Genomic DNA, 25649 nt, shown 5'->3' with positions numbered 1-25649 from the left:
AAAACAAAAGGAAACTAATTTACCAGCCAGGGTGGTTCTGTAGAATTTCACTACTCAAATGCTTTTGAAATGTCAGATCGTCATTAATCTAATAACAAGTCTACTCAAGAAATAACAAGTTTTTACTCGTCATTGGTCGCATGTTTTATGTGACAAGTTGTGATGTAAATTAGGCCATAAAAGCTGGAGTTAACATGCTGCAGTAATCAGAATATTTGTGATTTACTTAAAGTATCTGACATGTTTATAATGCCCTCCTGACCCGCACCTCCAGCAGCTGACTCTTACCTTCAGGAGACTCCTCCTGCACATATGTGCCTGTCAAGTACCGGTGGACCAAAGCAGACTTCCCACTGGACAGATTCCCCACAATGCCCTGCAAGGCCAAGAGCAAAATACTATGATTATCACTGACAGGTGTAACATGACAGGTACAAACTGCGAGCATATGTAGACTTAAAGGATGATAATGGTGACCTGACAAAAAGGTCGTCTCACTTTATGTTTCCAAAGCTTTAAACCTCGCTCAGTGACTCTGTCCGCTGAGTAAGGCCACAATCTCTGGTTAAAAGCTTCAGAAATCCAAGGTTAGTGGACCTTGTGTGTGAGAATTGTTTCATCAAGCTGCCATTTCCAACTTCGAGAAGGACCCTTCAGGCTCAGTGATGACACTGGTTTTACAGGTTTTAGCCTATTATCTACAAATTGTGTTGTGTACTTTTTATTGCACCAAGAGCTGCATCATCAGATTTTTTTTTTCCCATAGACAGCATGAACAAATAACACACATTTGATAAATGCTTTCATTCAGAAGTTTGCTGTTTGGCTGACACGTATCAAAACTAAAAACTATTTCCATACCCACAAGAGCATTTTAACACATTTTCAAAAATACTCTCTGTCCACATTAACGAGCCTGACAACACACATCACATAACCATCCACTCAGGAAGAAGAACAGGAAGAAGATTCTGTACTCTGTGTTTGGTTGCTTAGTTACAGCAATGTCAAAAAGTGACACTGGAGATTTCTTTGTTCGGGCAACGAGGTGAACTGTTCCTGACACGAACATGTGTATAAGGTGGTCAAGGCTGCGGAAAGTATAGATTGGAAGTTGTTGTGAATCAAATACAGCAACATATAAGCACAATACTGGGAGCATCCACTGATGAAGGAAGCCATGGCAATGGGAAAGCACAGCCCACACAAGAAGGATGAAATCATAAAAGATACATAGATCTAGCTATAATGTTTTGGTTTGACACATCCTGACTGACAAGACCCCTATCAGGAAGTGAACCTGGGTGTCTGCGTCATCGTTTTCAAAAGTCTCTATTTACGCCTGTGCAGACTAAAATGCAGTCCTGGAGTTTTCAGACTCAAAGGTCTTCGTTTGAGGTGTTCAAAAACCCCAGAGTAGTGCAGGCACTAGGTGCAAACATGACAATTGTTACTCATTAGTGTATGTGTGAGTGTTGTAAGAGTTTCCTGGAATGCATCACCCAGGAAAAGTGTTCGGAACAGTTCCTGCTCCCGGAAGACAACCACAGACAACAACCGGTAAATCAAAGGCCGACATATTGGTTTGTATCAGTTTATAACCAACATATTTACACTTGTTTTAACAGTCTAAGTAAGAAGTAAGAATCAGCGTTGAATATAGTATTGGTTGGGCTGTAATTACCATGCAAACAAAAGCCCCCTTTACACTGCGTTTTGCCTGCAAGCTGCGAGCGTTTAGACACACAGACCCGGATTGGCGAGTTGATCCGAGGTGCCCAATTTTCTGCCTCGTAGGGTAGACATATTGGTGAAACCTTTTTGGTTTAAAAAGACCGAAGTGGGCTTCCACCACAGGAGGGGCTGTTAAAGACTTGTGGGAGGAGCTGTTGATGACGCCGCACGTACGAGCCACTGGCGTAAGATAAACAGGAAACAGCTGATAGCAGGAATTAGCGAGCAGCTAGTAGCAAGAGGGAAACACAAACCTGACAGACACTGTAAAGATGAGCAACTGGGGAGACAAGGAATTGCACGCCCTCCTTGTGCTCACAAACAAAGAGGCCATTAACCGTCAGATGACGGGGACGGTGAAGAACGAGCCGACTTATGAGAGAATCGCTGAAGGACTGACCAGCTGTGGCTTCCCTCCGACGTCACTGTTTACGTCACACGCTGAGCTACGCGTTTTGTTACTTGCTCACGCCCCCCATTGCCCCGAAAAAGGCACATTCTGTATAAACAAAAGTAGGTAGGCAGCATTTTGCTGCACTCCCCGATTTTGTTTTTATACTGCCAATGCTGAAAAAAGACTGATTGGGCTTTCCTGCTAATTTGTACAATTCCTATCTAAAAAGGGCTACTGCCACACAAAAATAGTGTGATACTATGCCATATTGATTTTTTTTTCATTTTAATTTTACATACTTTATTAATCCCCAAGGGGAAATTCAATTTTTTCACTCTGTTGTCGATTACACACACACACACATGCACAAACAGGACCTATACATGCACTAAGTGGAGGGATGTCAGAGTGGGGGAGTTCGGTGCCTTTTCTCAAGGGCACCTCGGCAGTGCCCAGGAGGTGAACTGGCACCTCTCCAGCTACCAGTCCACGCTCCATATTTTGGTCTGGACGGGGACTCTTCTGAGATATTCAAAACTCCAGTTACTCTGTATCTGCGTAGACATTTAAAATGGAGCATTTGGGAAACAATTACATCATCGCCTAATTTGCATGTGCTTGTTGTTGCTTTGTGTGATGAGCACACTCGCAACAATGACAACAATGGTGGACTACCGGTTTGTTTACATTTCGTTAGCATTACTTGGTCTAATGAGTACTTCACATTTAATATTGCTGCACCACTTCACCAGTAAACAGAGGCGTCTGCTGTGCCCGGTGTATTTGTCCACATCAGTGTCTGCAGTTTAAAGTCCACCAGAAACAAGGGTTTTGGATCTGGTCCAGTTGAACCAGCAGATAGGACAATATCAGACGTAAGACTTTTTGTCAATGAAGAGTGGAAGGGAAATTTAGCACGTCCAGAGTGAGCTCCCTCATCCTTATATCTAAGGCAGTCAACAGTGATGAGATTTCCAGTAGGAGTTTTCAGAAAGCTAACATTAGCCTTTACACTTTACGTCCTTTGCAACAAGGGGAGACAGCTAATGGTGAGCATTTAGAGTCATTATTGTGTTTTAGTGTGGATAGACATACATTATAAAACAAAGGTCGTGTGGAGCGTTTTTCGAAATGGAGGGAGAAAATATCCGTTTCTAAATATATCTGTATACGTCTTGACAGGGCCTTAATTTTCACTGTGATGGATTGCATCTCTATAAGTAGATCTTAATTCCATAGTGGCATGAACTTCAACAAACTGCTGCCTGGCAGGTAGAAAAAAAACAAACAAAAAAACTGATGTTATGGTTAGAAAATGGTGGGAAGTAATGGAAAGTACATGTGGTTTGTAGTGAAGAGACAAAACCCTGAAAACCACGATCTGGTCCTGTGCGCAGGCTGTATGAGATTAAGGCATTATGAGGACAGTCCTCTAACATACACTGGTTTGGTTGCAATCTTTTCCCCGCTCCCTCTCCCTGGTGTCTAGACCAGACCTAGCTACAGTGCCTTCAGGGTGATGCATGGTGGAGGGTGGGCTGATGATGCCAGCATGTCTGGGAAGAACAAAGGCTGCAACATGCCTCATCTCCTCCCCTCTCCTCCTCCTCCTCTACCCACCATCGCCCTCTTCTTCTTTAGATCATTAGTGGGTGTTAAAGTCAGGTATGGTTCTAATTATAGGGAAGTTTGAGGCACAAGAGAAAAGATCTGTTTAAGGCCTTTCCCAGCCTACCCTCTCTATAATTGAAGTATATATATACCATGTGGTACCCCAGCAGAATAAACTATGAATAAGCTTTAAGTTAGCAAAAGTTGTAGGCTGTGTGCGGTGAAAGCAATGAGTCAACAAATATCGACTTCCAACGTACCGCTGAACCAGTGTTCCTGCTGTTTTAACTGTTGGGCTTTGTGACCTGCTGGTATACAGCCTTCATGAAATCAAAAAGCTGTATCAGCACAAAACTTTTACTCAATCTAGGAATATGAAAGAGTGTGGATTTAATGATCAAAAGACGCCAATAAAAGACGGTCCGACCACAGTTTAGTTGCCGCTATAGAACTACAATACTGGGGTACTGCTCACTGTTGTGGTTGATGTTTTAGAGGTTTTGCACCCCTATCATCATTTCAACTAATCTGCAGGAAGTGTTTTGACCCCACTTCCTGTCATTACTACAGCGGCACGCAAAAGAAGAAACACTTTGCCGTCATATTAAAAAGCTTTTGAGGCGTAAGGCCAACTTCTTTTCAGCATGACCTCGTCGCTAAACAGCACTTCTTTGAAAGATTTGAAAAGAATGATAGCTATTTTGAGACACTTCATTCAGTCTTTCCAGGTCCATTTAACAAACCCCCGTGTGGAAGCTGCCAATTAACACCTCAGACACATAAAAGGAAACAGACACATTTTTGAGTGTTTGAAGCCAATAAAGCAAGCTTGTGTTTGAGCTCCTTGTGAATTCCCCTCTTTTCGCTCCATTGAAGTTTCCTCTTTTCCACAACAGTGAATTCACCTGATACGGAAATATTACACAGGCTATCAGAATGGCGGAGTGCAGTTTCTAAAGGCTGCTCGTCTTTATGGGTGGAAGACATTAAACCATGTGAGGATGTTAGTTGTGCATTTGGCAGTAGCTGAGTGTGTGCTTCACTGGTGGATGGGATCAGACCCAGGATGTGTCACTAGTCTAGCCCAAAACTGTCACTCATCTCGCGTCCTGCTGCAAGCCACCCTGCATCTCCATGCCAACGCATCTCATTAAAAATCACCCAGTACGTGCCAGGGAAAAGTCCAGCCAATTTCTCAACTGTTCCCCTCTCATGTAAAATGCAAAAGCAGTATTACATGGACAGAACATGCTTTCTCACTGACATTTAAATCAATCAGTAAGATGAAACCTCAGAGGGCGAATCAACAGAGGGACTGCTAGAAAGAAAGAGAAGAGAAGAAAGTTACTTACCACTTTCAGCTCTGGCACTGACCGACTCAATGTCCATTCCTGGCTGTTGACGAAAGAGTCTACAAGGAAAAAGACAAAAAAGAAAATAAGTCAAGCAGCACCGAAAGATAATCCATCTGTCTGAACCCATTTGACCTCAGCTATATGGCATTTACAGCAATACTGTTAAGCAACTTTACAGCCACAGAATATCTGTCATGTGTGCAACAAGTTTTATGATGGACTCAGCTGTCATACAGATATGACAACGCCTCTCTTCAGCTGCCTGATCAAGTGTTTAGTACACTTTGACGTACTGCAGGGGATTGATTTTTACGATAATCTTTTCAGAGAATGTTCAGTGTCATTTCACCATCATCTTTTATTTCCTGCACACAAACACTCCACAGTTAACCAGTTGCATCATGTCAAACTTTAACGGAGTTCAGTATAGACTTGCAGAGCCGTGCTGTACCAAGCTTACTGAAGTTCAAAGGGTCAAATGGTGAGAAAGATAGAGCTTTTCAAACGGGCAAACTTTCAACCTTTATTTATGCTATACACTGCAGGGCGAAGCAATCTTTCTTTTCTTCTTTTTGCACCATATCATGAGAAAATACAAAAACTTTAGATACTTGAGCTGCAACAATCATATTATCCCGGTTTTATTATTCTTCTATGATGGTTAATCATTGGGTAATTAGCCTTACACTTGTTTGGAATACAAGACATCTGAATAACTTGGGCATTTTTCACCATTTTATTTTATCATTACAATGATAAATCATGAAATAGGGTTGGGTGATATGACAGTCTATACCATGCAACAGAAGAAATACTGTATGTCCACCGTTGGAGACTTCACAATACTGTTTCTACCACAGGAGCTATTCAGGGATGGCTGTGTAGCAAATCAGTGCCAGTTTCTCGTGCAATGTTGTGATTGTGGTGTGATCTTGTGATCTCACGATTCCAGTTGCCTCGCAAAGTAACATGATTTGGCCAGACACTGAGAGGGAGAGTGAAATTGTGAATACAGACACCTGTGACACTTGAAATTATTGTTCTCAGGAACCTTAAAGCTTCAGTTTTGAAAGAAGTTTAGATTTTACTGCTAAGTGTGCGGCAATGCTTTTTTTGTTTGTATGGTATTTCCAAATATAAGAAGAAAATAATCAAGTGTGATGATGCCCAGTATGGCTATTTTAAGCCAGTGGTTCCCAACTGGTGGGTCGCAGTCCAAAAGTGGGTCATGGGTCCATCTAAATGGACCTCAAGTGACTTGCAAACATGTCAAGTTTGTAAAAAAGCACATTTTATCTTTTTTTATCTTTTAAGTGCTGTTTTCTGCCGTAGAGTGAGTGACCAACCAACAGCTTGACAACATGGTCAAACACAAGTATGATGCTGAATGTGTTAAACTGTCGAACCTCAAAATAACAGCTAAGGGGATGTCTGGACCCCGTGGCTGGACCAGTTGGAAAACAGTGTTTTAAAACATTTCTTAAAGGTCCAGTGTGTGGGATTTAGTGGCATCTAGTGGAGTGGCTGCAGAACTGAAACTCCTCCCATGTGCCAAGTGTGTAGGAGCACTATGGTGGCCAAAGTGAAAAACACAAATGGCCCTATCCGGAGCCAGTGTTTGGTTTGACCATTTGGACTACTGTAAAACAAGATGGCGGACTCTATGGGAGAGGACTCGCTCTGTATGCAGATTTAAACTGCGCATTACAAGGTAACAAACACACAATGATTCTTATTTTCAAGTGATTCATTAAAACATGGTGCTGAATATTATATACTATTTCTTCCAATAAAAAGTAAGAAAGTAAAACTTATTCATAAAGCACTTTTTGCAGACATAGGTCTCAAAGTTCTTCACACGGGCAACATACAACAAGACAGAAATCATAAAACAAAATGACTGCGTGAGCCACGTAGTGAAAAGTGCAAACTAGCAAAACTATTTGCACACACACAAGAAAAAAAGAAGAATTCACACTACACAAAAACAATACACACAAATTTTGAAAAAGTACAGCTCAGGTTCATTCAAGTTGTACCTGTCTAAACAGGTGTGTCTTAACCTGGCTTTTAAAAGAAACCACAGAGTCCGCAGATCGTAAGGCAGCAGGCAGAGCATTCCAAAATTTAGGTGCTACGGCTGCTCGATCACCCCTGAATGATGCCCCTAAATGCCACACACTACACCTGTAATTTAATCTAAAGGACAAATACTGCATCCTGATATAGAAGGAAACATCATATAAAATTACATACACCACGAAAGAAGATTTTTCTCATACTGCCAACTCTTACTGAGAAAGTAATCAGCAGATTAAGAGAATTAAACTACTACTTAGTTGCAGACCAACAACACATTCATATAAAAAACAAGTTGGTAAATATTTCTTGCCCTCTCTCCCTGACTAATTTGCTCATGTCTACTTTTGTTTATGTAGGCTTTTTACAACTTACAAAAACACACAACTGCCATGAGGGACTTGTGAAACACATGTAGTAAATACAATCCACGCAGCCTATTTCAATCTAAGGTTTCAACACGTTGCGATCTCTGAACAGGACCCAGCTAATCCACTTCAAAAGACAGCCATTATCAGGCCTGATTCAACTTGTTTGGTTTTCCAGTGACATTTGGAGACTTTGACTGGATAATAATTGGGCTTTGAAAAAGGGCAGTGGGAAAGAGCACTATGAAGAACAATACAAACCCTCAGAACTCAAAAACGCAAATGACAACTCCACAAGCGGTGCCTGTTTCCCACAGAGATGGCGTACACACCGATGTGTCATAACAACCATTAGAACAAAGCTCTGCTTCCTGTTTTGGATCGTGGCTTTCTCACCATCTGAACCCCCCAAGAAGAAGATAACATCTCCAATATGGGAGCGCAGACTCTCTGTCTCCAGGCAACAAGGTGTGTAATACCAGGTGAGCCCCCCGCACTCCCTCCCCACGTCTTAACCATATCAATTAAAGTGTTCATACACTAAACAGGGAGCCGTCATTACAGTAAGCCTGTTTGTTTCAGCAACAATGGTTTCCCTTGGTGCCTGAGGCGAATAAGAAAAGAATGGCAGCATAAACAGTAAGGTAACCACTGTCACTATAAGACGTGTTTCTATTTTCTCTCCAAAATGTATGCTAAAAGCCGGCATGACTCACAGCTGAGCAGACCTGAGCCAAAAATTCTTTTACCTACTACAATTAGAGTAAAAACACCCCCCGCTAAAATGTTTACTTATTTCTGACCTCCATTTACAAAGAGCCTCGTGCTGACTCTGCGTGTCTCACTTGTTGTGGGAGAGGAGAAAAGTTCACCCCGAACAGAGGGGCCTTTCACCGAGCATTGTGAGGAGCAGAGTAGTCTTTAAACAGCACGCCTCATGTTAAGCCCTCTCAGTGTGGGTTTGACATGTCTGAACATGAGCGAAGACACCCTTCTGATTCAGTTTCAGGTCACAGCTCTCTGAGACGATATCAGATAAGGTTGCTGCCTCATTTTCTTGGATTTCCTGTCCTCCTGATAAAGACCTATTATTTCCAGAGGCAGTGTCTGTACTTTCTATGAAGACTTCTACTTACATTATGTTATTTTTCCACATAATTAGAGGCCTGATAAAAGTCAACAGTTACAATTAGACAAACACATTGAAAGGTTCCAGTCTTTAGCACTTACTGCAGTAACGCAACATTAACAAAGAATCAATGAACAGAGATACAAACAGAAACAACAGAGAGTACAATTTAAAAAATGAACAGAAAAACAGCTGCCAGACGCACAGATGTTTTTCCCACATTTACCCAGTTCACATAATCAAACTTTCAAAGCGGGACACATTCAAATAAAAGCCAATCCACAGATAACCATGCAGGGAAATTCAGTGTCATCACAGGCCAACACAGACATGGAGTTGTTGGCCGCTGACAAAGCGCTGCACTTTTGGACCAGCACACTCCCTTCTCACTGACCATAGCACCACTTATGGTTTCAAGGACATAAAAACACTGACAGGAAGACAGGAAAATGAGGAGCTCTTACTCTTACACACAATTGGACAGGACCTAACACCTGCGCATTAAAAATCTTTTGAGGAAATCATCTGATAGATTTCCCCTCATGAACACGGCTATTACAAACTGTAACAGAGAAAATACCCAACTTTTTCCATCTTTGGAGCAGATACAGTACAACCAGTTTGCTCCCATGCAAAAAAAAAACCCCTAATTGAACCCATGTGCTCCGTATTACGTCATTCTTTAAAAATGAGCATCCCTACATTACCGTGTCCCAGAATGCCTATGGAAACAGAAAGCCCCTGCATTTGTGATGCTTGGAGAGGACACCAGTGTCTTTGTCTCTGCGAGAGGGGAAACTGCGATGCCAGCTTGTTTGTTAGGTTTTTCACTTCACTGCTCATGTCTACTCAGATAAAAATGACCATTCAGTGTGAGGGTAGCGAAGCACAATCACCACCCCCCCTCCACTTATTCCATTTCACGAGAAAAGAAAATGCAATGCGAGCAAAAAACCATGTGCGTACGGTCGCCTGAGTGTGTGTGTGCATGTGCACACGTGCGGGCATTTCTACGTGCAGTGAATCTGAAGTGGTTTTTGGAATGAGAGGGGACAACCTTGAGGTCGAAACTTCCACTCTGACTGACTTTCCAACCATGCTTTCCCACCATCATAAATTACAGAGTGGGAATTTAGCTAGCAATTAGTATTTCTACTTCCCTTAGTTGCCAACCTCATGACCAAACATTCCTCGTCTGACTACTTTTATCGTGCCCGTCTTGACAAAATGGTCCTGTATCATCTCCCTACTGATGTGCAGTCAGCCCTCTTATCTCTGTGCTCCCAAACACCAACCTCTTTATTCCATCAAAGGAAGTAAGTGACAAACACAATCAGCAGAGAACGAGGTAAAAATCATTACGCTATGTCAGTCTAATGCGGTCTAGATGGCCTGCCCTACTTTAAGCTCTTAAAGCCCTGTGTTGTCTGCAGACAGGCATTGATCACTCCCCTGAAAATAAATTGAACATCCTGGTTCAGACAGGATTGTCATTTAACATGAGATTTGCAAATTAGGGTTTGAGACACCTTGCCGCACAATGCCCAGGTTGACTGACTCGATTTGTAGAGTTAGGAGATGAGCTAAAAGAGAAAACTCTACAAGCAGACCCTAACTCAAACTTCAAACAAACAACAGTTTGCAGACTTGTTGGTGGGAAAAGCGAACTGTTTCTCGAACAGAAGGATGATGCTCACCTACTGAACCACAGTCTCGAAGAACAAAATGTACCCTAGCTGAGATTTGCAGTGGCAGATGCTCAAATATGAGATAAATTCAGTTATTAACAGATTCCCCTCAGCTCATGCCCAGACTGTATCACACAGCGATTTTTCAGTATTACACTGCCTCCCCATTTCTCCTGCAGCAGGTGAGAGGGCATCATCACAGTGTTACTGCTTGTCTCTGTTTCCTTGTAAGTGTCTGTTTGTCTTGAACATAATTACCTGCTGGGAGTCTGGCTTACCCACCCCTGTTGCTATGAATGAAATAAGCAAGTGCATATTTTAAATCATTTTTCAATCTGCAGATTTTGAAGCAGGCAGACTAATTCCAACTGCAAGGTGATGCTGTTACAGGAAATATCGTTGGCAGGAATTCACAGGAAGTGAGTGAAACATGGCGAGGGAAAAAGCGAAGGGAACTCCATCCCTGTGAATGCATTTCATGTCAGATTCAAGATAAAGGAGAATGGATGACACACATGGGGGATTTTCTTCAGACTGTCGATAGGTAATAGCAAGTCAAGACAGGTCAGAATAAATTCGCATCAGTGAGCACTTTCTGTCTGCTTCCCTCGCTGACACCTTATACAGAGGCTGATTACAGAGTTCTATCTACAGTCCCAGTATTTCAACCTCCACTAGATAAGTGCACCGCTGACCACCTACACCGCATGTCCAGGCACCCCTCCTCCAAACCAAAGACCCCCAGAGAGCCCCCATCTCAGCACATGGTTCACTGACCACTCATGCCTCCACCGGCTCGACAGAGTGGCTTTGTTCATCCACAGGTGGGGGTGGGGACGCATTCTGCACACCTCAAATCCATCATCTCCCTTCCCCCCAAAACCTCATAAGATTTCAAAGTTATCATCAGGAAACACTTGAACTGAGTGTGTGTGCGCATTTGTGTGTGTGTGTTTAGTTTTGCGAGGGCTGAGCTTCAGCTTTCTGGATTTAATTTAGGAGCAAACACTTAGGCAGGTAGCAACAGGCGGCGAGGCCCGCCCAGGGCATTGAACACCTAACTTTACTCATGCTAATCGGCACACCTACATTCCTACTGCCTGACTGACTGCCTCTGCTGTGGAATAAGTGGACAAATACCACTTGACACTCGGGAATAGGTATCCCTGGTAACATGTCATGTGAGAATACAAATACACCGGGGGATCAACCAGACTGCCCTCAGGACCTATTATGAGTGTTATGCCAGCATGAGAATGAAATATCGGCTTTGCTGGCTCAAAGGTTAGCTTAATGAGAATAAATACAGGATATGTGCGACCTGACATTAGTAGAAGTCGTTAATTTGTCACGGACGACTAATTAGGTCTTCATGTGAGGGTGTGAAATTGGAACTTGACGCAAAAAACGTAGCAAATCACAGCTATTAATTCAGAGTTACAAATATGTGCCTCTCTCTGCCTGGTCTTCCAGGCAACTGGACAAACACACTCCACTTTCAGAGTTAACCTTTAAACACAGTGCTTAAGTCGTCTTTGTTTCTTCCCATCATTATAGCATGTAAGCCCTCTTAATTTAGCCCTGCTAGGCTGCCAAACGAATCCCCATTACAGCCGCTAACTGCTTTAATGCTACTGCTTTAAGCTGTGTCTCAGTGAGGCCAACAGACAGCATTATCAGTACTCCCATGTCCTGTATCTGGGTAACACAGAAACAGCACTGGGGCTGTGTTACACTTCAGTTGCACCACTGAAAAACAAGCTATTTCATAATGTGTTCGTATCAGTCACTGGTGATTTGAATTCACTGTACTTACCTAGACGTTTACTCAACTTAAAAAAATCTCATGTAAGGAAAATTAATCGCTGTGTAAGTGCTTACACACATGAAAAACACTGAGGAAATAAAGCACCCAAAATAGAAATTCCAAAAAGACTCTGGAACCAGACGTTTTTGAACGCCATCCAAACTCACAATTCCCCATGTGTTTTTCATTTGCCTGTCCGTCTAAAAAAAACTGCACTTCCGTGTAACTTTCTGTGCAGTGAAGGGGGGGGGCTGTAAATGGAGAACTGAGCTGAGAAATAAATTCAGCGATCTTGCAGGTCTTACCTTGACCTTTGTGGGAGTCAATGCCTGCCGGAGTCTCTATGGCGACTGGCTGTGACTTATTATTCCCGGCCAGGGGATACTGGTCTGTGTCTTTGCTCTGGGACTGCTGGGTTTCACATTTGCCACTGCATGGCTGCTCTTTCTTCCTGAAACGGTTGGCTATGAGCTGCCATATGCTTGGTTCTTCCTGAACTGGTTTGGAAGACAGTTTTGTTGGACAGAGGGGTACCTCCATTACCTTGACCTTCCCTCTACTGTGGTACTGAATGTACTGCATCCCCCCATCCCCAGTCTGCTCACTGGAAGTTGGAAGAGTTCTTCCAGTGAGGTATGAGAAAGGCCGCGGAGGCATTGTTGTGTCCTCAGATGTACTTTTAGTCCGAGAGTCGTCCTTTAACTCACTTTCAGACCCTAAAGTAACCTTGTCCCGGGGTCGAGTCCTCCTGATTCGCAGACTGAGGCTCCGTCTTAAGGAGCTAAGTGTAGTTTTTGGAGCGTCAGATTTGGGAGAAGATTTTGCATCTTTGTCACCTTCCTTCTCCTTGCTCTTATCTTGAGATGATTTGCCAAACAGCCTCCAACGGAAGCCCCCTTTGAGCAAGCCTCCTCCATCGCTGCCTATGTGGCTGCAGCTCTTCTGGCTGTCTATCTCATCATCAGAGCCCCTCTTTCTGAGCTCCAATACTGTCATACTGACAGGCCTGGGCCTCCAGCTCCTCTGGCGGAGCCTGGGGGTCACCTCTGTGGGGGATGAAGGCCTCTGAGATGCAACAGCATTGAGGCCATCCACAGCCCTCAACTCAGCCTTCCTGTTCCTGTTCTGCTGGTTGTTCTCTGAAACACCTGCTCTTTTGAAGGGGTGCTGGGTCCGGGGTTCCAACTGGACTGGACCTGGGCCTGCCAGCATGCACACACTCCTGGGCCTCCGCAGCCGCCTTTCTTGCTCAGGTTGAGAATCTCTTTGCTGCTTGACTGAGTCGCCATACATGCTCAACGTTCTTCTACCCAGCGGGGCTTCATCCTGACGCGACCTTCGCAACACAGCCCGAGGCAGAGAGCTATGTCCTGTGACTGGGCCATGGTCCCCAAAGACGAGCCCTTTAGCGTGGACAGTGACAGATCGTAATGTTGCGCTCTGAATGTGTTGCTCCTGAGTGTCTGTCTGAGCGGCTGCCTTTGCCACGTCTCTGTCTTTCTGTGAGGAAGTATTGGAGTTCTTGAAGGGTTGTTTCAAAAACCTGTCGGTCTTCATTTTTCCCTCCACCTCCTCCAACTCCTCCTCATTCTCCTCCACAACTACCTCCTCTCTTTGTATCCCAGCTCTACCTGAGCGGCTCAGGGAGGGCCACCTGTCAAACTCCTGCCGTGCCCTGCCCAGCCTGGGGCTGTTCTCCATTGGCACAACTTTAATTATCTCTCCTCCTGGCTGGCAATTCTCCACCAGGGTGTGGGTGACCCGGCCCATTCCCAGCCCTGACACCAGCGCATCTCCCTGTGTTTCGTTCAGGATTACAGAGATGTGGTAAACGGTTTTCCCCTGCTGCTGTTGGCCAATAGCTGTACTCCTTGGGGTCGCATCCACGGTCCCACTGCTAAGGAATAGCATGGCACTTCACTCAAATTGATTCACACATACATCCTCATTCACAAGCGTGTAGCATGAGTAAATGTTCACATTCTGCCCAGGAGTTGTTGAGATTCAGCTCATAAAGTCCTGCATTTGAAGACTAAATTCCTATGCCAGGCATAATCCTTCACCTTTGACATGGGAAAAAAACTTCAAACAAGTTAGAGCAAAGCCTCGCTGCCACCTGCATCCTCTGGCTGCTTTACTCACACAGACTCACACAGGCATTCAGATGGTAGCTGCTTTCCCTCCACACTTTGTTCTACCTGTCTTGCACAGGCAGATGAACAAAAGAAAAACTGGTTATCCACTGATTGTTTTGCAACAAAGTCAAATCTGTAATAGCTGCAAAGGTTGCAACTTTGAAAAAACAAAACAAAAACATAACAAAAAAAACAGATCACCCTTCCTCTTTGGCAAGTTACGAACTGTGAGCAGTCCTTGTTGTTGGCGGTGCAGACAAACCCCTTAATCTCTGAGCTCTTGCCATGCAGAGCATGAGGGAGTGTGTCTCTGTTTGAACTTTCAGCTGCCTTCCAACCCCCCGGGACACATGGAAAACAAGGAATGGATCCCACAGGCGTTAAACACGCCCTCCTGATTTCTCCGGAGCTGCGAGTGGCCCCCAGAGACATAAACAGACAAAAGTGAACATGAGATTGAGAGAGGACTGAGCTGATTACACACTGCTGTAATCAACAAAGACTCCCAGCCATGAATGGACACTTTGTCTCCTGACCAATGGCAAAACACAAAAAGGGTGACGTTCCCATGTTTAATGGAAGAAGAGAGAACACAGTTCACCAAGTTCTTTGTTAATATGTCCACATTTTAGAGACCACCACGCTGTGTTAAATTAAAGGGTCCAGCATAGCTATACTGTTCAGGTCATATACAGTTTGCTCTTATCTTTGATAGAGAAATACTATTAAAAAAAAAAAACGCCTCTCACTACAGGGCCTAAAAGAACACAAATGCAAACGTAACCTGTGTTAGTAACATGAAGTATCCACACAACTGCACACCACGCTTCCCACTACCCAGCCCACACACCGTGGGAGAGCTCAAGCTTAATGGACCAAACAGCCTTGACATTTTTCTGTTCCATTTCCTCTTCTTCACAGGTGTGGAGCTCTATGATGCTTTAGTGAACTGAAATGGGCCCATCAAATATAGGAACAAGTAATATATATATATATATAAATATATATATACACAGAGCATCATCTGAATCAAGCCAGATTTTACCTGCTCAGCTCTGCAGTAGTTACAGTGTGGTTTGGGCTGGAACACTGCCCCTTTGTGGTCAAAGACAGAAAAATGCTGGTAGGAAACAAAAAACTGGGGAAATTTTTCCCTGAGGTTACATTTATATCACATATCACCAACACTGGGATAATTTGCCAGAACATTGTTTTCATGACACCAGATCAGAACCACCCTGTCTATATTTTGATTTCCGACTGAAACCTCTCATTACAACATTTCCTGTGTTACATAATAAACCCCAACACAGGTGCATGATCAGAATTTAGCATTACTGCTCATGAGGGTTTTTTGGCAGAGAGAGTAGAACAAAATGGCAACACACATTCTCAGTGTGCGTCACTCTGGGAAATCCAGTGTAACCATGAGGCTGGAAGTTGCCATCTGAGCGTCACAGCAGCTTTGTGACTCTCACTAGCGCTTGATTTAAAAACACCCTGAAGCCTTTAAATTGCTTAGACGCTGATCATTACTTCAGGCTGACGGAAAACATTGCTTCAAACTGCTTCAAAATGATATTACTTTACACTCATTTAAATCAAGGCCTTTGCCATTACACACTATTTACAGTACATGTGAGTACTGATACTGGAGGTGTTAGTCAGTGCATTTTCTCCTTTTGTGTTCTTATCAGCAGACTGAGTGGTGCTGGAATGAAAACAACTGAAAATACTGAAGGGACTGTTCCAGGAAAACCAGTGCTTTACATTTCATCATGCACTGTAACCACACCGACACAATCAGGGGAACTTGATGTTTCTTATGAGCAAGTATTACCAGTAAAACGTCAACCTTCACAGTGAAGTTAGGCTCCATGCTAAGCTGTCGAAGCTCACTGTGCAGGCCTTTACCTGTGTCAAGGAAGCAGGGGTTTGGAATGATCTGAGGCTCATCGTCAAGCAAACAGTCCTTTTCGCTCCAGTGGATCTGGTGGCGTCGAGTTCGTCTACGACCCCCGAAGCACAGCAACATAGTCTACCTCAAAAGGGAGTCCTCCATGACTCACAATACATCCATTCAAAACGAAAACATCCAGGTGCCTGAGATATCATGTGTCACTCCAAATTGTTGGTCATCTTTTCATTTTGCGCTTCTCATGGGTGCTTCTTTCATGAATTTCTATGAAAATATCCATGCAGCTCAATTTCTCAGCTCGAACATGTAGGTCCCCTGTCGCTTTTGTCCGGCATGGCTACACAAAAATACTCCCTCTTTTGTCAGTTGCATCACGCTGTGGCCATGATGTGCCCTCCATGCAGACCTGATAATGTGGTTACCAGCAGAAGCCCACCTGGTTACTGGACAGTCTGAGGAAGCGGCCTAGAGAGGCCGCGTGTCACGGTTCACTTAGAGTCATTTCCTCCTGGTGATTTGTAATGCAGGTGTTGGCTAACAGGGTCCAGCATAAGAAACACTGATAGGATTAAAGTTAATCCACTATCCTGTTGTCTCTGCTGCGGTTCGGTCCAGAGGAAACCTGCGCTGTGGTAAATCCTGTGATTTCAAAGTGCTGACTTGGTAACAGAGCTTCTCTTGTGTGCCCCTCTCTCCTCCTCTGTCCCACAGCTTAATGTTTCCCCCTCTTGTTGTAACCGTATCTTGACGGCAGCTGGGAGGGTTTTTCAGGAAAACTGGATTAGCATGTTTTGAGGTTCCTGAATTACCCTCCGCCTCCGTATCTGTGTGTGCACATCAGTCTGATTGTGAGCAGATGTCATGCTGTGTGTGTTGGCCATTTATCTCTTCATCTGTGTGTCACGGTTACAAACATGACTGTAATGCTGTTGTTTTGACAACATGGGTCTGACTGACTTGACTTTGTCCTGTTCTTCCCTGAGGCTACACCAAAGTCCTTAAAAACTATCACTAAAATCTTAGTTCTTATCATCATTAAACTTTTTCGTACCAACCAATTCTGGGGACTCCCTTAGAGAACTGTCCAGTATCCATCTATCCTAAAGATTTACATACCTTCAAGGGCTGCCTTTCTGTTTGCATTCACACTAGGAACGCTGAAGTGACGCAAGTTGGCTGTCAAAGATTCTTATATTTAGATTTGTTTCCACAACGCATGAAGGAGCGATACCGCACGTCTGTCATTGCGACAGCAGTCAGATTCTTTACAAGACATCATAACATAACACTATTTTCAACACCTGCCACTTATAACATGGCAGCACTTTACACCAGTTTTACCTCAGGTTATATTCTATTTACTCATAATCATATATCCATATCCTTTATATTTTAACTGTGTCACATCCTCCACTGACTGTGCATTAATATCTATATATTTCTGCAGTTAATACACTACACACCATGTATATTACGGGTATCCTGTGCAACTATGAATCATGGACATACAGTATCTGTATAGAAAGTTGTATATAGTGTGTAAAGTTTTTATACTCATTTTATGTAGTTTGGGTGGCACTGTGGAACAGTGGTTAGCATTGTTGCCTCACAGCAAGAGGGTTCCTGGAACCTTCTGGGCAAAGTTTGCATGTTCTCTCTGTGTCAGCGTGGGTTTCCTCCAGGCGCTCCAGCTTCCTCCCACAATCCAAGGCTATTCAAGAGAAGGCTGAGACACGGGGTCAAACATGGGGGGATTGCACATGCACAGTTTAACTTGAGCTGCGATGCTGGAGGGTGACAGCAGGGGCGCTAGAAAAAGCGCAGGATCCACTCAGGCGATCAAGGAGTGCGCTTGGTGCGGTCTGCTTGGACTTTTGGACGGCGGCTGCCTGAAGTTGTCGGAATTGCATCTCTGTCACTTTCACCCACAACGCAGGCCACCAGTGACAGTCCAGTAATAAGCTGTGAAAATGACATGCATGCACATCCCCCTTATTCCGCGGTCTCACGCCATCTACTGAGCCTTTGAGGAAGTGCAGACCAGATTTTACTGTGCATGTGCAATCCCCCCACGTTTGACCCCGTGTCTCAGCCTTCTCTTCCCTGTGACCCCCCAACAGGATAAGCAGTTACAGAAAATGAATGAATGAATTTTGTTCTCTTGCTTCTGACTCTTGTGCTGCCGTAACGTGTGAATTTCTCCAGTGAGGGACTAAAGTCTTATCTTATCTTTTCTTATCTTTGATGAGTCAAAATCAGGTTGTATTTCCCTCACTGCATAACATGTATATGCACAGTAGAGCCTGAACTTCACTGACGGTCCATTTGTCCATGTTTTCTTTGCTTTTTGTGTTTTGTGTTCTTTGTTGCTAACATGGCTAATGAAACACATACGTCACTCACTGTTTCCCCTGCGATGGGAGATTACCCACTCTGAAATAGGAGCTAAAAAATCCCTGAAACAGCATCCTAAGAACTACAATCTGTCATAAACAGTAAGATGCATTAACAGATTTTGTTGAATATCCCAAAAGCCCTATTTTCCAGCATTAAAGAAATACAATATACAATGTGAGTGCGCTGCACGGATAAACAGTATATTTAAAGTTAATTAAAATACAAGAGCGGACATTTTTGTTTTGGGTTTCTAATGGAAAATAACACCCAGATTAAATTCAAGATTCAAGTATCATTAATATAGTTTTACTGGAAGAATTCATCACAGTCCCTAATTAGATTGCCTGTATTTCTGCCACCTCCTCTTGATTGAATTCAATGATGTTAATAAATAGTATTTGCATTTTCAGTTGAGATAATTTGACTCAATACACTTATCACATCCAGAGGGGATGCATTTTTTAAATATTTTCAACAGCAAAACATGTCTACAAAGAAATTCTTGTCAAAGTTTGAGCTAACTTTTGAAATTAGACAACCTCTCTCGGATGTCTCCATGCTGCAGTCAGCTGCGACTGTAAGCCTCCAGATAGTGAGTGGCTGAACTGGGGAAGGTTTTCACAGTATCATCAATTACCTTCAGGGCTTAAGCAATTTCAGGGGTTGTGATACCTTCTGAATACCTATTAGCAGGAAGCAGAGGACAGATACGTTCCAACTGCAGACATGACAGACGGGCAGCACTGGTGACTTTATATAAAGACCCAGACGCCACGTCCAACAAATGCTGGTGTTGTCTAGCATATTGCATGATGCATCCAAGCCATGAGTAAAGCTTACTAGCCCCTCGTCAGTATTAGAACATGAGTCAGTGTGAGGGCGACAGCCATGCACATATGTAGATGCTTTCGAGAGGACAGTTTGCTTCCTCCGGCAAACAGGGTAACAGGAACAGGCGATGAAGGTGACGACCTGACTTAGGATGATCAGCATAAGGCTGGTAGGTGGTTGCAGCTGAACACGGCTTCTTTTTTTTATCGATAAGGTGCTGCTGACCTCATTCACACATACACAACAGCACAGGGCTCACACCTGCATCTAGCATTCTCCAGGATAAAATCTCCCGTGTTACCTACTTTCTGAAAGCACAACATACATGTGTCAGCTGCATTATTTAGAGGGGTTCAGTCAGAGCTCTGCATGACAAATCAGTGCCAAAGCTTGCGACAGTGACTCACAAGGTTTCATGAGAATAAATATGTTCATGACTTTTCTTTTTTCAGGTGTTGATGTCACGCTTTTAAATATAGCCACGTATGAAAGTAAGAACTTATTGCACAGCGAGAGAAGGAAATGATTCACGGTTAGCAGAAAAAAAGTTCTTGACTGAAGAGACCTCTAACCTCAATGGACACCGTCAGAAACAGTGATTGGCGTCATCACAGACCAGACACATGAGCTCTGAATTGCTAATCCACCCTGTACGATGGTCTGCCCGAGGCTTCAATCATACCAAATGACTCCCGACACCATCTCTTGGATTTTCAATTTTAGCTGGTTGCCAGCACCGAATGCAAGAAGCTGTGCTGCTTTTGGGCAAAAAACAGAAAAATATTGAGACTTAGTTCAAGTAAATACAGGGAAGCAGACATAAGAATTCTCATGGTCATACATCTGGGCTGCACTGACCCAAATCAACATCATATTAATAATACATCTCAAATGCACAAAACTACCAGACTGCCTGATAACTGCAGTCCTAGGCTTAAATGACCCACTGAAATATCACATTTGAAATATGCTGAATTATTGTGTTGCAAATTGACTTGTTTTGAATGAAGATGAAGATGACAGGGAGTGACTATGTTTACATTCATAAAATATTCTTATGCTCTGCCATTTCTCCTCTATTCATCAAACTGTAACCTGTGACAGGCTGTTATGCAACGTTAACTATTGCACATTCACATGTATGTCGTTTTTTGTCGAGCCATGAGCACCATGTGGGTTTACATTGCCAAAGGTTTATGACAAAATCACTTGACGACATCTGCTCCTGTGTGCGCACTGCGAGAGAGGAGAGGGAGAGATGCTGTGCTGCTGCCAGAGGAGCTGCTGAATGAGTTCCCTCTGAGTAAGTCACTGTAGCCCTTTTTAAACAGGAATTGTGCAAATTTGCAGGAAAGCCCAATCAGTCTTTTTTCAGCATTGGCAGTATAAAAGCAAAATCGGGGAGTGCAGCAAAATGCCACCTGCCTACTTTTGTTAATACAGAATGTGCCTTTTTCGGGGCAATGGGGGGCGTGAGCAAGTAACAAAACGTGTAGCTCAGCGTGTGACGTAAACAGTGACGTGGGAGGGAAGCCACGGCTGGTCAGTCCTTCAGAGATTCTCTCATAAGTCGGCCCGTTCTTCACCGTCCCCGTCATCTGACGGTTAATGGCCTCTTCGTTTGCGAGGACAAGGAGGGCACGCAATTCCTTGTCTCCCCAGTTGCTCATCTTTACAGTGTCTGTCAGGTTTGCGTTTCCCTCTTGCTACTAGCTGCTTGCTGTTTATCCACCGCCAGCGGCTCGCACGTGCAGCGTCATCAACAGCTCCTCCCACAAGTCTTCAACAGCCCCTCCCGTTGTGGAAGGCCGCCTTGGTCTGTTTAAACTAAAAGGGTTCCGCCAATGTGACTACCCTACGAGGCGGAAAACTGGGCACCTCGGATCAACTCGCCAATCCGGCTCTGTGTGTCTAAACGCTCGCAGCTTGCCGGCAAAACGGCCCAACATTCGCCGAAAATCTGGCAGTGTAAAAGGGGCTATAGAAAACAAGCTATGATGACATCCCCTGATGGACATTAAATTACTAATGAAAGTAATTGATAATTGCAGCCCTTGGGAGATGTCATGTGTGAATTAATTTGCATAATGTAAGGATATAACTGAATCATTTCTAATTACAGTGCAAGTGTTACTGTGGGTTCCTCAGGTGTATGGCGATCAAGTTCCACAACACCCAGGGCAGATCAGACCACTGTGGAAACCTAACTAGGGATAAAATAACTAAAATTAAAAATCTGTCACTACATCTTTAAGAAAAAAGGGGGAATAAATTACCACAGTTAATCATAAGTGTGGGCAGCCATGAGGGAGTTCCTCTATTTTCCTGGGTGTGACTATTCAGCTCTCTGTGGCACAATTAACACTTGATGTGACTCCCCCCAAAATTACAAACAGGTCTGTCAAACAGCGAATTCCCTTGAAAGATCTGAATTATAATTTGATAAAGAAACACACACAGGAATGCTCGCTGTGGCTTAAACCTGAAATGAGGTGTTTCTCCTCTAAATTAATGTACAACAGCGTTTATTCCCAAATGCCAGAGTGAGATGTAAAGTAAACAAACTGCAGTTTGGGTGCGACATAAGCCAATCTGTGCATCTGTGCATGCAGGAACACATGTACCGCTACACGCAAAAACACACACAGTGAGAATAAGCAAACATGTGCTTTCGGTTCCCTCACACACCCAGGTGATTAAACAGCACCAGTGATTACACAGTGACCTCACAATTTTCAAAAAGACATCAGTTTACCAGACCCCTTTCACCCTCCCCTCTCTGCATCCACACTGATTTAATATCAGCGAATGAATAAGTCAGGAGAATCATACACAGAGACGGAACGGCTACAGACAGCAAGGAAAGTTTATGATAATTATGCTTGCAGTAGTGGCATTGAGCGTGGGTGTAGAGCTTTTTAAAATTCAGCTGCACTAGCGACGAGCATACGTCACCATTGCTCCACTGCAGAGAAAATGATAGGTTCGAGGACGTCTGTGGGAGGTTGTGAAAAAATTCCAGACGCTTCTGTCTCTAAAATTCAGGTTTTGCACTTGTGTGAGAGCTTGTGCGTTTTGTATAGTGTGTGTAAGAGAAAGACGGAGAATGTATGAGACTGAATGGGAGAGAGACAGGGACAAGAGTGTGTATTCGTTGCATAACCTAAGCTGTATGAGCAGCATGAAGGCCCCTTATTGAAATGTTTGACATCCAGGATGCTCACGGCTAATTTACCTGTTTCCTCTGACAGAAAATGATTCTAAACATAAAGTGCCCGGGAACAGTGTGTTTGCTGTGTGTGTGTTTGTACCTGCAAATGTACTGAACATGCATGGGTGGATGAATAGGCGGTAGTCTTGACTTTCTGACTGTTGCTTCTTGCAACCACCACAACCGCCCTGCAGCCAATGTTACTATTCCTTTGATGTGTCAGATGAAGAAATTAAAGGTGCAGAAAACTGTGGGTGAGGTCTGCAGACTTGGCCAGAGAGAATGGAACAACTGAACACAGAAAAAGGGCAGCGTGAATTCCAACAACTGGGAATGGGGGGGGGGGGAACACGGAGGCATAAACTGGTTTGTAGAAGATGACAAAATGACCAGTGAGAGAACGTAGGAGGAAGCTGCAGAGAGATGCACAGTTTTTACTGGCAGGTTTGTGTGGGCTGGTGGCTCCCAGTCCTCCTCCTCTACACATTAGTTTGCAAACCCCCGCTTACTTCTGGTGTCATCTTTTGAAACTTGCCTTCAAACTCGCTTTATGCAACAGCTTTGATGTGGTACTGCATTCTGTAATCTTTATAATGTAGAAGAAGTTATATCAGTATTATTTTTGGTATTATTATGCAGAGACGACCTGAAAGATCATCATCAGGGAGCACGGATGAGTTACACTTTTAGTGAATCAGCTCACTTACCAATAATGTGCGGATGCACCGACACATCGGCCAAACATCGATACCTGTATATGCCTTGTTGACTGCCATCAGCCTATCAGCAAATAAGATTACAGTCACTCATGGCAGTGGCCAACGTTTTATTCTGCTGCTTCATATCAACGTTGCGCAGGCCAACAAGCAGGGCTCGAGGCTAAAAGCATCCATTTGTCCCAGGGGCAAGAGAACACGTCTTTTTGGACGCCTTACAGACAAAAGGACGCAGTAAACTCACTTTCCCTGATAATGCTACATTGTGAACCCCAAATCCATGCTGTAATCAGCGGGAGGATAGCTAGTTAATGTTAGCCATTAGCTAACGGAGGTTGCATTGAGTTACATGATGATGCGTTTAAGCTCTATTCAGTAAAAAGGAGTAAAGGAGTATTGGGAGAAGTTTTATAATGTTGTCATGATGTGTTCAAATGTAAACTTGTAAATTTCATTTTGGCAAGAAACTTAAACACCATAAAACTTCAATTAAAAGCAGAGTCCAAATTAAACACCTAGTCTCCTTTACTAGCCTGGTGTGGCTACACATTTTGACGAATAAACGCCTGTCTCAATTAGACGCCTGGTCTGGTTGCCAAGCAGTTCATTTTTATAGACATTCTTTGGATGTATACATTAAGTTGTTGGTGACCCACTTGATTTAACATTAGTTAGCTGTTCAGATCGCACATACAGATATAAATGTTTAAACTTTTGTCAATATGGAGATGCTACACATTGTTAGCTCGGTAAGATTCTCCATCATTCAATCTCTCAGTTCATTTTACTGAAACCATAAGCACCAGAGATGACTGTAATTCTTTAAGATTTACTGCCATGACAAAAAAAGATGACTCCCTTCCTCTGAAGCGGTCATAAAACCAGAATATGTGTCCAGTCCCCGATTACCTGGTAAGTTATTCATATTTCTTTAGTCCGTAAGGGTTCTGAGATCAAAAGAATGAAAAGGGTTTTTCATAAAAATGAAGCTGTGAGCATTGTTTTAAGAGGATAAAGTGGTGTTGGGGTTGTATGTTGGATGCTGTAATCGTGGAGGGCAAATGCTCTCTGTCTCTGATGACTTGCCTGTTGGAGCCAGATCAAATGAATGATTCATAATTGATGTGTTATCTGAAGCCTAATTTTTATACAAGTAATATTCATACTGGTTGAAATAAGCACTTTGATCGTATTTGCCATCTTTGCTGAGCAACAGTTTTGTCTGCAATGAATTAAAGGCCTGTCCCAAATATAGGCCTGTTGATTTCGGTGATTTAAGCAAATAATAGCCTGGGCTACTAATTGAAGTTTTACAGTAAATACGGTTGTTTGAAGACAAAATTTGGAATGTTTTCACAGCAATATTAGAGTGAGATCTATCTATCTATCTATCTATCTAAAAAAAAATCTGTATTTGTATCTGCAATCAGCCAAAAAAAACATTGATATTAGTATCGACCCAGAGTTTCACAATCAGTGCATCCCTACTGTAATGTGCTATGTGCTGACATCTCTGTGGAGCACCAGAGGTCAGACGTAGGACACAGTTTGTGAGGCCCAATTTGAACTGAGAGAAATCCTTAACCCGGCTGCCGTATCATTCTGAGAGGAGCTTTGAGTATTGAGGGACTAGCTGCAACTTTGCATATGTCGCCATCTCACCCACCAATATCTACACCCTCTGAGCGATCATGCTACATGGATCATCTTCTTTCTCTAATTTCCTCCTTGTAAGAGCAACACGTAATCTGTCATGCACCATCTGGCCTTCAGTTGCATTCTTGTATCTCAGCGCCATCCCGTTACTGCAGTTGTTAAAATAAATGGAGCTGCCAATCACAACATTAGTCAGCCACAAAATGACGTCATCCTGCTACGATACAATAAAGTTCCCAAAGCTATTAAGCTGATTTTACTTCAGTTCTGATTTTTTATGTGCCCTTGCTACTTTTTAATGATGCTCTGGAGATGCCAGTCATAACATCAACCATTTCAACCAAACAAATCTTTGTGTGGTTTACATGCAAAACCACAAGTCTGATGGATTTCTCTCGGCTGTATTTCTATAGAAGGAGCAATAAATCTACAGTGTATATAATACAATTCTGTTCAGTCTTCTTCCTTTTCTTTCCGTGCTGTTCCAAAAAGAGGGCCAAGAATAGCGACACATTTGGGCACAAGCTCCCATGTAATTTCCCACGCCTTTTGTCTCCGTTCCTGTGCCGCCCCTGCATGCTGAGACAATAAGCTGGGCGCTTCGTTATGAAGCTGACAAC

The 25649-nt window shown here is 43.4% G+C and overlaps 1 protein-coding gene across 4 annotated transcripts in view; it reads right to left on the bottom strand.

Moving 5' to 3' along the window:
* agap3 (ArfGAP with GTPase domain, ankyrin repeat and PH domain 3) overlaps window positions 1–25649 on the bottom strand; it is a 163847-nt gene that overhangs the window by 84277 nt on the left and 53921 nt on the right. For 2 of the 4 annotated variants that reach the window (XM_049598919.1, XM_049598921.1), the window contains exons 2-3: window positions 5092–5150; window positions 289–376 (exon numbers count right to left, since the gene is read on the bottom strand). In XM_049598919.1, coding sequence (XP_049454876.1) covers window positions 289–376; window positions 5092–5150 — 147 coding nt within the window. Of the gene's footprint in view, window positions 1–288; window positions 377–5091; window positions 5151–12470; window positions 14556–16214; window positions 16909–25649 lie in introns of those variants that run through there. The other 2 variants (XM_049598920.1, XM_049598918.1) reach the window with 2 other exon arrangements.

The sequence above is a fragment of the Epinephelus fuscoguttatus genome, linkage group LG15, assembly GCF_011397635.1.
Source record: "Epinephelus fuscoguttatus linkage group LG15, E.fuscoguttatus.final_Chr_v1".
In the NCBI taxonomy this organism is placed as follows: Eukaryota; Metazoa; Chordata; class Actinopteri; order Perciformes; family Serranidae; genus Epinephelus; species Epinephelus fuscoguttatus.
Note: the sequence above shows the minus strand (reverse complement) of the source record. Positions and strands in the feature narration are given on the sequence as shown.